This window comes from Carettochelys insculpta, chromosome 9 (assembly GCF_033958435.1).
Source record: "Carettochelys insculpta isolate YL-2023 chromosome 9, ASM3395843v1, whole genome shotgun sequence".
Lineage (NCBI taxonomy): Eukaryota > Metazoa > Chordata > Testudines > Carettochelyidae > Carettochelys > Carettochelys insculpta.
In genome coordinates this window covers 59256842-59272887 of record NC_134145.1, presented here as the reverse complement: position 1 = coordinate 59272887, position 16046 = coordinate 59256842, and the positions used below count along the sequence as shown (strand labels likewise).

General features: G+C 40.9%; 1 protein-coding gene across 7 annotated transcripts in view; it reads right to left on the bottom strand.

Moving 5' to 3' along the window:
• The window catches only part of RABGAP1L (RAB GTPase activating protein 1 like), a 368567-nt gene that overhangs the window by 261607 nt on the left and 90914 nt on the right, over positions 1-16046 (bottom strand). For 5 of the 7 annotated variants that reach the window (XM_075003254.1, XM_075003257.1, XM_075003261.1 and 2 more), the window contains exon 13: positions 12264-12414. In XM_075003254.1, coding sequence (XP_074859355.1) covers positions 12264-12414 — 151 coding nt within the window. Of the gene's footprint in view, positions 1-5237; positions 5458-6628; positions 6755-12263; positions 12415-16046 lie in introns of those variants that run through there. The other 2 variants (XM_075003258.1, XM_075003260.1) reach the window with 2 other exon arrangements.

The window sequence follows — 16046 nt, the reverse complement described above, 5'->3', positions numbered from 1 at the left end:
AACTTCTGTCAACAGATCGCTATAGTGTAGATATAGCCTAACAGGGCTATCCCTCTGAGACTAATATAGAAAGGTTAGTGCTTGCTTTTTCACTCTCTCTCGCCTTCAAACAAACCTAGTGCTTCAGTAATGCAGAGTTCTGAATGGCAGGTATGTAACCCTTTGCAGATGGGGGACCGTTAGGAAGCAGGCAACATGCATTCAATTCCAAATGAGTCTGTAGTAGTCACAAGACCTTATTTTTAATGGTATTTTTCTCAGAAGTTACAGTGATGTCGATAGTCTACATACGCAATAATTCTTTACAGAGTTCACTTGGTTGTGGCAGCTAGTTGCTGATATACAAAGAGAACACAAATTACATACAACAGCTCACAATGGGGAGGTGCCTAAGAACAATTATTCTTGCCTTCTGAAAAGTTAGCAAATACTTTTACAATATGGTATAGAACAGCAGTTCTCAAACTGAGGGTCAGGTCATGAAAGTGAGTCATGGCCCTGCTGTAATGGGGCTGGCATAGACTTCCTTGGGCCCAGGAGCGATGCTGGAACCCAAGCCCCACAACCTGCAGCAAGGATGAAAACTGAGGCTAGGTCTGTAGTAGGATATAAAATTGTTTTTTTACGTACAAATTCAGCTATTAGAATTGTGCAGCTGGAGTCGATTTTTCTAAAATCAATTTATACCACCATCCACACAGTGGGCAGTCGACAAGAGAAACTCTCCCATTGATTTCCCTTACTCTTCATGACTGCCAGGAATACCAGAGTTGATGCTATGACAGTTCGATTTAGCACATCTCCATTAGACATGTTAAATCGAACTCCAGAAATCAACAGCCAACGCATCAATCTTCCCATAAGTGAAGATATACCCTAAGTCCCATCACTCAGCTTCAGCCCTAGATAGCAGGGCTTGGATTACAGGCCTTGCACCTAGAACTGAAGCCCTTGGGCTTTGACTTTGGCCCACCCTCCACCTCAGGCAGACGGGGCTCAGGCAGGCTCAGGCTTTGGTCCCCTCACTCAGCCCTGGAGCAGTATAATATGTTAATTTTTTACATCAGAAGGGATTTGCAACACAATGAACACTATAGAAAACACCTACTTGTAATTGTTTTCATTCTGATTGCTGTATGAACAATGATGTGGCCATGCCAGGACACAAAACATACCACTAAATATTTAGTGGTAAGGAAGAAACCAATATATTCTGTATTATTCTTCTTGCTAATTGTCCCAGTTTAGCCTAGATTTTTAAATAGACCTGATGAGTGTCAAGCATCTGACAGATCTATCATTCAAAAATGTTTATGGGAAGAGGAAGGAGACCTTCCACTACAAAATTCCCTGAAACCTAGAGGAATGCGTACAGAACTGCAAAAACCAAGAGAGAATAAATTTTACCCCCTTCCAATCAATGCTATTAATACAGCTGCACATTTCAAAGTCCTTAGTATTTAAGACTTCACCTCCATACCTTACAAGTGAGGCAATCATCATTCACTTTTTAGGTATACGAATGGAGTCCAGGGCTCTCAAATGACAGATCCAAGTCTCATTCACTAACCTTCAAAGAAAATATCTCAAACATGTACTTCGATATGCTGTCTTTAGCTAATAAGCCAGATAACGCTCCCAGAACCAGGAATTGTATACTAACAACAATACAATGATGTCTCAAGTCACAAATGAAGGAATTAAATATACAGAATTATTTATTATTACTGGGTACTCACCAAGTGCAGTTGTTGACATGATTTTATATTGCAAAATATTGTACAGTAAACCCTCAAAATGCATGATTTCAAGTTACGCTTAACACACATTAAGGCAAGTTAAGCGCAACTCAAAATCCTGCTCCCCACCAGCCCTGGTTCACCCCACCCTGCTCACAGTTCTGGCTCAACCCCGCCGGCTCACCTCCACCCACCCGCCCTGATTCAAATCCCTAATGCACAGCTCCGGATCAGCCCCTCTGCCCTGGTTCAAACTCCACGCAGCGCGGCTCACCACCCCTTGCATGGCTCTAGCTCAATCCTCCCAGCCTCAGTTCAACACCCCCCACCCCCCCACGCACACGCAGCTCCAGCTCAACTCCACCCACCTGCAGCCCTAACCCACTCCAGGCTTAACCCCCCTTCCCCCACTCCCATGGCGCCAACCCACTGCCAGGCTTAACCCTCCCCAACTGCCCCCCCAAATCTTAAGACTTATCTTTCTGCTGCCTCCCCAGCTGCAGAACGTGCATTCCACCGGGGAAAAAAGCCGCCCCCGACTTTTGTGAAATTCAAGTTACGCAAAAGTGCAATACAATACAACCCTCACATAAATCAAGGCACTACTGTACTTCGAATGAATGTGGACATCTTAATATTTGTTTTATTGCTCTATTACTGTTTGTATTTTGCTAAGTGGAAGCTGTTCCTTTAATTGTAGGCTGTGTAGGAAGATGACAAAGAGATATGAGGAAAATTTTGCCTCTGTTTCCAGACACAGAGCAAAGGCAAAGTGACAACTCATAAAATGTCAGAACTTGATTTATTAAACTTATTTTCCAGAAAGTTTGCCCAGTATTTATTGTGGGACTGGATACTTCAGAGAATTATTAAAAACTACATGAACTTCTATCTATAGGTCTCTGGCTAGAATCTTTGCCTATATCAGTAAAGATCTAAAGCTTGGGGCACTGAAAGGATGTTTGGTTGGCCCCAAACAGGAGATAGTTTGGTCGGTCTCAGTTCCAGATCCTCCATCACAAATTCATAATATTTTACATTAGTTGGTAGACGCAGCAGAGACTCCAAAACTGAATGAGTCATGGACACTGAACTACCTCTAGAGAAAGCTTCCTTTGCCCTTGTATCTGAGCTGACACATATTGGATAAACTGAGCCAATACCCTTCATCCGCTTTAGAGACACACAGTAGTTTGAATCTGAGATTTGTGGCTATTTGCAAATTTTTAAATTAAATAATCTGCCTGTCACGCATGAAGTTCCACAAAACTTGACAGCTATTTTTAAGCCTTTTCCTGGGCGCTTTAAATCCAAGCCAAAATCCCAAAGTATATGTTGTAGTCAGTAGGATGCAATGGGGAGCTAAACCCTATCCCGGAGTCTGCAGCAAGTAGATGCTGAGCAGCAGAGACTGGGAGAGGTCAGAAAGGCAGCACTGCCAACCTGCTAGTTTGGTGCCTTAAAGATGGTGAGACACCATTCTCTACATACATAGTCTGTTCTCTCCCACACAGACTCCTACTTTAGAGCTGACAGAGAAAGAAATTGGAAAAATGATAGGAGACTTGCAGGAAGCTTCAAATACCATCCCACTACCAAAAGACTGCAAATGAGAAAGCTCCCTTTAGGTTCTCTTATTCATTGAAGGGAAAAGTCCTACACTCCTCCATTTCCCAGAGTGGTGGGTACAGGGAAGAAAACACCAGAAGTGGGTAGGCAGGAACAGCTGTTCTCCATTAGACGTATCAGAGATATGAAGGTCTGCTCATGTCCATACATCCTCAAGACAACTGCAGGCAGAGAGTGCCCATTGCAAGAAGAGGCTCACGTGGAGAACAAAGAATGAGGTATTAGTTTGGGCCCCCACTGATGTGAATAAGCATCTAAATTTTGGGATGTTATTTGATCCGCAAATTCCTAAAACTTAAATAAAACTAAAGCTCACCAAAATATACACACAACTGTCAAGACATAGCTGCTTTTGATCCCAGATCCCTGGGTTATTTAAAAAAAAATTGCTCCTGGAAAAATGCATCAGTTATCAGCAACTACTTCTACTGCACAATTTTACATTAAGGTGAAAAAGTGTCCTATGTAGGTCTGTTACTGGCCACTCATACAAGATAATGCACTAGATATACATTGCATTTCAATTCCTACTTCTCTTACAAAGCTGCTAATAGAAGCAATGTGAGCATTTATGAGAGCATTGTTTTTGGCCACATTTTGCTTAATCTCACTGGAGACAGTAGACAGCTGCCTTTCCCCCTGTATCAGGGTGGGAACCTTTTTCTCTCCATTTGACCACATACTTTGAAGCACAATATCATTCAGTATCCATACTTCCATACAGAGCGCTGAAACACAGATTTCACAACAATATTAATCACCTGTGTATTATCAGCTTTCAGAAAAACCATACTCTATACCAGGAGTGGCCAACCCGACGCTCTCAAGCCACCTGTGGCTCTTTGAACCTTTAAATGCGGCTCCTCCTCAGAGCCGTGCGCAGTGAGTGCTGCCCACCATTCTGGACATGCACCCCACCACTTGGTGTAAGAAGCACGTGGTAGCGGTAGTGGTGGGGGGCTGGGAGTGCCTGGCTCTGGGGGAGGGTTATATATTTATTTTTATCTGTCTATATAGTATAGAGGAATGGGTAAAAATAAGTATATAATGTGGCTCTTTGCACTCTACACACATGGCTCCCTGCAGTCCACCTGGCTCTTCATCCCTAACTGGTTGGCCATCCAAGCTCTATGCTATATAAAACAGTACTATTTACAAAGTTGCTTGATTCAATTGCTGGTCACTTGAACTTTAGGCCCCCAGCACTGCCTCTGTTTTTAGAGACCAGTACATCTTTGTAATGTATTCTTTGAAAACTAAAACCCAGGCCAACTTTCTTTCTACTGATGGTGCAGAAATGCCAGGCTGTCTCCTCCCCAACGTGTTGGCTGGATACTTCTCTTTACCTAATATATGAAAATGGAGCTTGTCGTTCCCTGACGACCAGGCTAGTCAGAGAATAAGGCCTTTGGCTACGGTAGACAGTGCTTGTGCATTGCTTGCCAAACACATTTCTGCTGCTCGGTCAGAATTTTTCTTCCATTTTCTATATTCAAGCAGGCCAAACAAAAGGCAGCAGCATAGAAATGATGATAATTACCAAACAAAAATGGTAAGCATATTAGAAACCCCATGATATCGGAGCAGCTGACCTTGCAATATACTGCATCTCCACGCCAAGGTGCCAAGTAACCTCAATTTTTAGAAAAGTCAAAGAAAGTTAAGGGAAGAACAAGTCACATGATCAAGCTCGAAGCATAAAAAAGGTTTTAAAGCTGAATAAAACTAATTTCTTGCAGGAGCACACTTTAGGGAAAGTATTCTAATAAATACACATCACTGATTTTAAATATGATCTTTCCCCATCATTGCTGTTCCTTAGTTTCGTTAGATAATTGCATTCAAATCTGATAGCAAAGGACCTCACTATATTTAACAATTTTATTAACTGGATATTCATTTATTGTATAATATCAAAGTCATCACACACTATAATTCAAAGGGTTAATTGTGAGCCAATCTCCCACTTCACAACAACAAAGCAGGTTTGAAATCACAGTTTGAACAAGTTGTGGTCTCCAAAGATCCCAAGACAAACTTCAAAAAAGTCAGGTTGTTAACTCTCACGTCCGAGCCATAAACATTTGTTCTATGAAAACAAAAGAAAGCAGTCTATTTAGAAACAATAGCACCTCACTGCAAAAACCAATTACTAAGTTGCTGGATTTGAATATGAATAAAATGGTGGCTACTACTAGTGCTTTCATATAGGTTAATATTAAAGACAAGTGACTAAGCAGCAAGTTTAATGGCCAATGACGCTGCCCAGGATACTGCAGCATCGTAAAACCCTGACTTAGGTGCAAGTTGCGTCCCTGGGCAGCCATGTGCAAGTCAAATTACACACAAGTTGATGTTGGCACAGGGATGGAGATGGGGAAAGGCCAGGGACACAGCTGAGTGGCCTGGGCACACTGCAGGTGGCCATGGGTGCAGCAGCCTGGGGGAGGAGGGGGAAGGGAACCACAGAGAGAGATACCACTCTGCTCCCCGTTTCCCTGCAGCACTGCAGTCTCTCCCCCTGGCTGGGCGGCAGTGTTGCTGCACGTCTTGTGTGCCGCCACAGGAGCCCCTAGCTTTGGTGTGCGCAGTGCAGGCAGTGGCTCAGCACTCGCAGCTCCCTCACCCCCCTGCCCCAAGAACCAGCAGAGCCGGAGGCAGGCGAGGAGGGAGCTGGCCGAGTGCGGGGAGGCAGCAACCTAGGCCAAGTGGCAGGGGGTGATGGCAGAGTGGGCCGCTGGGCGGCACTGCAGACTTGCCATCTGTGGCTGTGCACGGGGCAGGACTTCAGTGCTGCGACCAGGGGAGCTCTTGTGATTGTGATTTCACCCAAGAAACGTGCAAGTCGAAATCATGTAAGTCAGGAGTCTACTGTAAGCTCTTTCGTATCCAGCATTCTACCATCCGGAACTCTCAAATACGCAGCAGTTTAGCCATAAGTAAATTTTAGTGACATTTTCCATAAGTACAGTACAGTGAAAACAAACAAACGAACAAATACAGCGAATACAGTATAAGTTTACACTGTACAACAGTTTATTGTTGTTAGCAAATACAGAATTTTTGTACGTTTTTGTTTCTGAATATCTAGTCTTGTTTTTCTTTAGTGGTCTGCATTGCTAGGTATACCCCTCTGTTATCCAGAATATTGAAATATCCAGCAACCTCCTGCTCCCAGGCCTGCCTGATATGAAAATGTTTACTGTATACAGGAGAAACAGAAGATGCTCTACTCTAAATGGAAGGATTAACTCACTCACCCTCAGTTAAGACAAACAGATGAAATGTCCTCTACAGAAGAAATTTGCCAGAAAGTTGCTATGCAGATATTCATTTCTATAGTTTCCTTCTTTAAAACAGCCTGCGCAGGCAGCTGGTGCACAATCCTGTTTTTAATTAGAGTCCTTTGTTGATTAATTAGTCCCAGAACATTTAATGATGTAAGCCTACATTGTGCATTGGGATAAAAGATGTTTCTCCCTCTTGGTTCTAACTTAATATTCTCTGTTGCCATGAGAAATAACAAGCTTGATCTATTTTCTGTCCAAATCAGTGGGATCTTTCCATGTTAGAAGTAATCCTCAAATCTACAAGTGAACATATCAAGGCTATATTTGCAGTCAGAAGTTAAGATGGGGGCTTCCTAATAGAAACAGAAATTATAAAGCTTTCAAAGGACTTCAAAGTAGTCTGGATTTACTCACATTTATGTAAACTTTGGCTCACTTCCAATTTCCTTCTCTTTCTATCTGCTAGCTGCATTAGATAACTTAGAACCACGAAGGTTAACTAAGTATTAAAGCAAAGTATATTAAATCCATAGGAAAGTTTTTCCCCACTATACAAACACAGTTATTACAATCTGAAATGTTGAAAAAAAATAAATGTTTACACAAGTACTCAACAGATGTACGTGGATTGTCTGAAGGCTAGTCTTTTACTTCAAGCTTTTAGTACTCATGCACAGAATTCTCAGAAAATTCATAGAAATAGCTTTATTAAAACTTGGTTAGTATAAAAGTAGTTCAGCTTTGTAGAATGCCCTTCACTAGAAGAGGAGCACAAACTAATATGCACTTTTTAAAATCCCAGGGTTGATCAGAATACTAGGAAAGACGACACAATAGACAAATTCTTATCCTGATTCCTACCTAAATCCTGGGTTGTTTGGAATACAAAATCTGCTTGTTAGCTCTATCTGATTTTGGACCAGAGACTACTGGTAAAGGGGAATGTCTATCACAGAAAAGGATTAAACACAAACAAAAATACAAGCTTCATATTTTTTCCAGTATCTGCTTGTTCCTGGTTTGTAAACATGCTCCTTAAGTTCAGATATCCCTCATAAAAAAATTCAAACCAATTTTCCCTCTTCCATATTAGTAATTTCCCTTTCTTCATGTAACATATCTTTTGTATCTTTCTTTATTCTGCCATTTCATAAAATGTGCATATATTACAAATTAATCCTCTATTATCCCCATTTGGATACTACTGTCTAAAACAGGAAGAGGTCTAATTAATCTTTGTAGCTCGGTCTAACTGTTCACCACAGAGTACTGCATAGCACATACTGAAAAAAGGTATACATTTTATTTTGACCTTATCCTAAAACAAGGAGATTTCAGCTCCACACAGTTGACTGAGTCACCTAATTTTGCCCATTTGCCCCTTGCAACTCTTTCCCAAAAACATACCAACATTGTTTGGATTTTGATCTGGGCTATCTACAAATGGGAATATTGGTTATAGAAATAAAGAAGCTTATTCAAAACGATAGCTCAGAATTCCTGAGTCAATTTTATAAATGAGTAGTTGCAAATACTGACAGATCTATACTCTTTTGGTATCAAGGGGATTACATTCAGTTCTACATCAGTGCATTCTGTTCTATTTGCTGTCAAGTCTTATCTTGATTTTGCTGCAAGAAATTCTTTTCAGAGGACATTCATGCATATTTATATTTACATTAGACACCATGTAACCTCCTTATTTGCAGAATCTATGACGGCCCCTAACGCCTTAAATCTGGGCCTTTACTCTTCCCATTTAAATAGAGGTAATATGAAACAAAGTATGAAGCTTGTATCAAAATAATATGCCTACTGCTCACAACAGAAAAAATAAACTAGGCAACACATTTGTTTTAATCAATGAGATTTTAACCAAGCCAAGGAATAGTATATTTATTCTATGTTTCCATAACTCCCCTGATCTTTCGTTAACAAACAGGATTTATAGTCTTAGAAGGGTAGCCATGCTAGTCTGTAACAAATATCAAGCAGTCCCACGGCACCTTAGAGACTAATAAATTTATTAGGTCAAGAGCAATGTTCTCTCTAATTTTTTTCATCCCTGGACAAAATAAATTTTGTTATATGCACCTAGGCATGTGCAGCTGTGCACCCCCAACAGAAACAGATGCTGTCCACTGTGGGTGCCTCTGGGCACTCTGCTAATCAGCTGTGTGGCACCTGCATCTCCCCTGGGAGACCACCCAAGTGCTCAGCTTACAGGGAATGCTTCATCTGAGGAAACATGATTTACAGTTACTTTCATTCACCTGTTCCCTAACCAGATGGCAATCACTTCCCTATGTCCATTTATGTTTTCAAAGAGATTTATTTTCCTGATTTGTAATTTAATCTCAAAATCAAACACCCCATAGTTTGAAACCCAGAAGAATTTCCAGAAAGGTTGCTTTCCAACCGAATGGCCTGCAATTATGTTCTTGGCCCTGACACAAGCATTACACAGTGAGCAAACAGAGCTAATTTTTGGCTGATTTTTTCCCCACTTCTATTCCTTTAATTAGTTGATTATATCTAATTTTCTGGGCAAAGGCTTATATTTCTGTAGCAAATAATAATGACAATCATGGACAGCCTTCTCTGATTCCCCTTTACGTGTCAAACCCTTCGGAAATAAAGCTTCTAACTCTTGCCTAAGGTTTTTCATGTAAATCTCAGTCCATTTCAGGAAATTTGCATTGTATCCACATCCAAATTTATCATCCCATATAACCCCGAACACATCTTATAATTACAATAATTTAGTTCTTTTTCTCAGCATACTAAATAAATCACTTTCAGTGCTCTTTTCATATTGTCTGCTAATTGCCTGTCCTTGATCACTTGTTCCTATGTATGCAGTCAGGAAATATATTTAATATTTTATCTACCACCTTGCCAAACAGAGAAATATGATTTTAAACTGACAGCATCCCATTAAGCAATCACAGAGAACTTCAAAGAACAATAATTCTGTAGCTGATTCAATTCTGGCATCACTAATAATAGAACAAGGCAAACTATTATAATTTTGTTTTTTCTTAAGAATTGAGCCACAAAATTTAAGGTATTATGAAACATTAATAACGAGGAGCCCCGTGGCACCTTAAAGACTTACAAATTTATTAAGGCATAAGATTCTGTGGACTGGAACCCACTTCATCAAATGTGCATTGGGTTCCAGCCTACAAATCTTATGCCCAAATAGATCTGTTAGTCTTGAAGGTGCCATGGGACTCCTCACTGTTTTTGCTGAAACAGACTAACATGGCTAGCCCTCTGCAGTTGAAACATTCCCGAGCTGCAGCTAGGGTAGGAAAAATTTTGATTTTATTTTCAAATCCATCAAGTCTCCTGTAGTGAGATGTCTTTATTGTTTCCAAGTGACAGGCCACTTTTGCCCCTTTAAATAATAATTTTCATTTATATAGAGTCATTTAAAATAGTTGCAGTTGTGCAGGTCTGCAAATTGATTTATGGAAAGGACCTTACGGGCAGGACAGTGCTTATGAACTGAACAAAAGCTGACAAATTTTAAAATGTGGTTGATACCTATGCACAAGGCTGGCTGGAGGGAAGCAGAGGGCTCAGGACAATGCAACCTACGTGTGCTCCTCTAACATTGTTTATACAGGTGAAATCTAGTTACAGTGAACTTAAAGGGCAGCTGTAGGCTACAGGTTAAATAATGATACCACCCAGCTGTATATATTATATCATATAATGTACTTATATGATACTGTAGTTCTGATGCATAATTATAATGAAGTTCATATAATTTAAAAAAACAAAAAAAAAAACAACTCACCATGACTTGAGACAGCACCGTCCCAAAAGTGCACTGTACATATGGACACAACCTTGTCCTTACAGAAGATCATATATGGAGCCCTGAAGTGAGTGACCTGATCTCAGACACCCTATGGGCAGAAATTACAGAGACCAGAAAGGAGACATCCCAGAATAAAAACAGAAGGGAGCAGGAAGCCAGTGGCTCTATGAGGGCCCCATGACCCTGCAGAGGATGAGTTTAAGTCCTAAGGAAAGACCAGGTCTCTGACACATATGTAAAAGAGCTCCAAAGCTTTCAGAAACTTTACTATTATTGGGATGGGAGAAGACTAGCCTGCCCTGCAACCAAGAGTGGAAAACCAAAATGGCAACCAGTAGCAACCAGACTGAGGACAGCAATAGGCCTTGGAGTTTCAGATGCAGCAAGCAGACCAGGACATCCTACAGGGGAGGGCCCCTTCACCCTGTATATAATGATCGGTGGCCCAACACTTGAACTACTTTCATTTCGCTACGTAGGTAGCTCTGACAGATGGCTTCCAACTGCCCAACAAGACGTGATGGACACTGGTGGAACACTGCTGCTCCTCTCTGTTCAGCCACATAGAAGAGCAGACGCCACACTCCCTTTGAATCCATGGATAGAAGTTCTGGCGAATACAACAGCACTCTTTTGTATAGGTTTTTGCAATGCACTGCAAACTACTCTCATGTGAGTTACTCACAACCACAGGCCTGTTACACAACAAGCAGGGCTTAAAACCTAGAGATCAGGGCACGGCCTGTCAGAGCAAAGTCGCCACTGAGACACTAACTAAACACTTAAAGAGTATTTAATAGTGTTTAAAACTATTTACGGAGAAGCATAAAACTAAATGGATGAGGAAAAATGTTGACCACTTGCAAAGCAAGGGACAGAGGTACTCCAACTGAACGCTATGGGTGATAAGAAGGAACTGAGAGGGTGTAGGGCTGGTGGCACCTGATATACCACAGCATCCACACAGCACTACAAAGAGTGCCACAACCAACCCTACAATTACTGCTAAGACAGAAGTCTTCAACAGCTGTGCACGAGGACCATTGACACCGACAATGGAATTGACATGAGCAAGCACCAGAAGAAGAATGACTGGTCTTTGAAAATGCATAGAAGCTTTGTAACTTTGCACCAGTCATTCTAGTCCTGCACTCTATATCCATCAGAATCTGTGAAGTCATTCCTGATAATCTGCAAAAACTACTAGGTGACCCAAGCACAAGAAACATTGTGATATTCAGAGGGTACGTGATCCGTGCAAGAATGCTCCACTCACAGGGCAGTCCACAAAATGAAAAGTTTGCAGAATCACTGCTCCAGATTACTAAGCATGCTATACACTGGAAACCATGTGACGACAACAGGAGCCAAATCTCTTAATGCATAAACATAGTTTTAAACATTTTATTTAAAAAAAGCCTTTGCCAAGATCATATTCTTTCAATAAAGAGCAAAAATTAAAATACACAGCAATTGGAGGCTGATGCTAACAAACAAGAAATCATAAGTAAAAGCCAACACTTTAAAAACAGGGCTATGTACTGGCTGTTATCAAGGCAAGCAGAAAGTTAAATGTCAACCATTACTATGGATATAGGTCATTGACTTCTGTTGTTAATTAATGTCATCCAGCAGCTACCCACAGCAGGGGGTAAAGTGCATTAATCACAATTTCAATATTTTGAAACAGTTTTGCATGTGTTACTTTGCAGCTCCATGAAACAGAAGCTCCCTATAGTTTCTTGAGAAAACAAAAGCATAAATAATTTTTACCTTTGTGATGAGAATTTTGTATTTGTCCAACATAGCCTGGTTGTCATGGCATCCAGCTAGCAACTGCCAAACCTCTGCCCTTAGTGCCTCTGGTACTCCCCTCTTCACCAATGTAGACAGTCCTTTTGGTCGCATAGCGAGGTTATTGTGCCTGAGAAAACAAATAAGTGTTTACCTTTCCTATGTAAGGAATCGTGCAGTTTTCTAAGTATGGGTGCTGTTCTGAAAAGTACAGTCACTAGTAATTTAAACCATTATAAATATTTGTTTCATTGCTCGTATTTGCAAATACTTCTCAAATTACTAGCAAAACTGTCACAAGAATTCCTATCAGGAGATGTGACAAAATTTGATGAGTACCCCATACCAAAATTTGCTCATTGCCTAAAAGGTCATGATTAGAGAGGTTTAATCAAAACTAGAAAAGTGAAGAACTGAAGAGGCAGCAAAGCTACTCAGTGATAAATGAAATTCATTGCTGGCAATTTCAACAATCTCCAGTGCACAGAACAATTTGAATATTCATATAGAAAGGTGAGCTCAAAATTAACTATTAAGAAAAAAGATGTAGTCATCTTGGAAGTTCAAGTAAAACATCTGCTCAATGGGTTTCATTAAAAAAGGCATTGAGAATATTTAAATACCTGTATTACAGAGGCACTAGTTACAGCTCCACAGTTAAGGCTGAACTGAGGTTTGCATGTATAACAGGGATTCAGCCTTTTGTTTTATAAGAAGAGTACACTGTGTTTCCAACAAATTACAGCACTTCCTCCAAGGCCCAAAGTAATTTTCTAAGAATTTACAAGTAAACCCATTCATAATGGAATTAAAATGTATTTAAAACATGACAAATGCAAAGTACTCCACTTGGGAAGAAACAATCAGCTTCATACATACAAAATGGGAAGTGACGGTCTAGGAAGCAGTACTGCGGAAAGAGACACCACACTTCAAGAAAGACGTGGAGAAGGTCCAGAGAAGAGCAACAAGAATGATTAAAGGTCAGAGAACATGAGCTATGAGGGAAGTCTGAAAGAACTGGGCTTGTTCAGTTTAGAAGAGAGAAGACTTAGAGGGAACACGATAGCAGTTTTCAAGTACCTAAAAGAGGGTTAACAAGGAGGAGGGAGAAAAATTGTTCTCCTTGGCCTCTGAGGATAGGACAAGGAGCAATGGGCTCAAACAGCAGAAAAGGAGGTTTAGGTCAGACATTAGGAAAACATCCTAACTGTCTGGGTGGGTAACCACTGGAATAAATTGCCTAGGGAGGCTGTAGAATCTCCATCACTGGAGATATTTAAGAGCAGGTTAGACAGACAACTATCGTTGATGGTCTGGCCCTGTCGTGAGAGCAGAGGACTGGACTTGATGACCTCTTGAGGTCCCTTCCAGTCTAGTGTTCTATCATAGAATCATAGAAGAGTAGGACTGGAAGGGACCTCGAGAAGCCATCGAGTCCAGCCCCCTGCCCTCATGGCAGGACCAAGCATTTTCTAGACCATCCCTGAAAGCCATCTAGCTAACCTCTTCTTAAATAGCTCCAATGATGGAGATTCTACCACCTCCCTTGGCAATTCGTTCCAGTGTTTGATCACCCTGACAGTTAGGAACTTTTTCCTAATGTCCAACCTGAACCTCCCCTGCTGCAATTTAAGTCCATTGCCTCTTTTTCTACCCTCAGAGGCAAGGAAGAACAAGTTCCCTCCCTCTGCTTTATGACACCCTTTTAGATACCTGAAAACTGCTATCATGTCCCCCCTCAATCCTTTTTTTTCCAAACTAAACAAGCCCAATTCTTTCAGCCTTTCTTCATAGGTCATGTTCTCTAGACCTTTGATCATTCTCATTGTTCTCCTCTGGACCCTCTCCAATTTCTCCACATCCTTCCTGAACTGCGGTGCCCAGAACTGGACACAATACTCCAGCAGAGGCCTAACCAGTGCAGAGTAGAGCGGGAGAATGACTTCTCATGTCTTGTTCACAACACACCTGTTAATGCATCCTAGAATCATGTTTGCTTTTTTTGCAACAGCGTCACACTGTTGACTCATATTTAGCTTGTGGTCCACTATAACCCCTAGATCCCTTTCTGCTGTACTCATTCCTAGGCGGTCCTTTCCCATTCTGTAAGTGTGACACTGATTGTTCCTTCCTAAGTGGAGCACTTTGCATTTGTCCTTATTAAACTTCATCCTGTTTACCTCAGCCCATTTCTCCAGTTTATCCAGATCCTTTTGAATTATGACCCTACCCTCCACAGAAGTTGCAACCCCTCCCAGCTTGGTATCATCTGCAAACTTAATAAGTGTACTTTCAATGTCAATATCTAAATCGTTAATGAAGATATTGAACAGAACCGGTCCTAAAACAGACCCCTGCGGAACCCCACTAGTTATACTTTTCCAGCAGGATTGAAAACCATTAATAACTACTCTCTGGGTACAGTTATCCAGCCAGTTGTTCACCCACCTTATAGTAGCCCCATCTAAGTTGTATTTGCGTAGTTTATTGATAAGTATATTATGTGAGACCATGTCAAATGCTTTACTGAAGTCTAGGTATACCACATCCACCGCTTCTCTCTTATCCACAAGGCTCGTTATTCTATCAAAGAAAGCTATTAGATTGGTTTGACATGATGATTTAAAAAAAAAACTGAACTTCTATATCAGACTTCTTGTCCACTGTTTTTCCACCCAGTCCTACTCCCTACCTAGAAGGTAGGAGCAGTACATGTGATTCAAAAAAAAAAAAAAAAATTAACACATACTTTAACCTATGGAACTAACTTAAAAATGGAGGGAAAGGGCTTCATGGAATTTTAAATGGATTAAATGAACAACAGCAGCATCACTTACATTACACAGATTGATCGATTACGACGTATCAAACCTATTTCACAGAAAAATCTCACCCACTAATCACCTAAGGTAGGATGAAGTTTCCTCATTAGGATATTGCATAATTTTCAATTACAGAGGTTTCACAATTCTTTCTAAAACATCAGCTAATGTCCACTGTCAGAGACAAGACACTGAACTAGGTGACCCATTGCTTTGCTCTACCAGAGGAGTGTGCAAAGTGGGAGTGGGGCCTCAGAGGAGGTCATGAAATTTCGTAAATGGGGGGGGAGTGCAGTGTGATTGGCTGCTGGGTCTCAGGCTCATTTATCATTAAAAAAGTATAAATATGTTACTGTTTTTATGTCTGTGTATTTATATTTATATACCAATTAATAAATTTTTGAAATTCTACACACGTATTTTCTTACATGTGCCAGAAGGGGTTTTTTTTCTTCATAGGAATACAACCGAAATGTCCATCATTTTGTATTGCATAAGAGAGTTGGGGGGGCCTGCTAATTTGCAGGGATAGAAAAGTGGGGCCTCACGTAAAAAGTTCTCTCACCCCTAATCTAGCATGCTAACTTCCAAAACTACAGTAGGAGGTCACTGTTTGAATTGATTCTTTTTGCCTTGTGCACACTAGGCAGTGTGCCTACACCACACTTTTCTTTTAGCCATGTGTAGTACACACACTCTCCCTTCCCCCCAGCACATTTATAAATGGCAGCATAGATGCCGAGGCACAGTTTAGGTGCATAAAGAAACCCCTGGGGAATGGGTACATACTTGAATATATAACGTACATAGCTCACTACTCACAAAAACTATGCCTCCCAGTTCCTGTCTACACTGCCATTGTTAGCAATGTAATGTCTGCGGCTGGAGCCTTTCCCTCAACGTGGGGAAGCTCTGTCTAGCCTTTAAAATATTACTA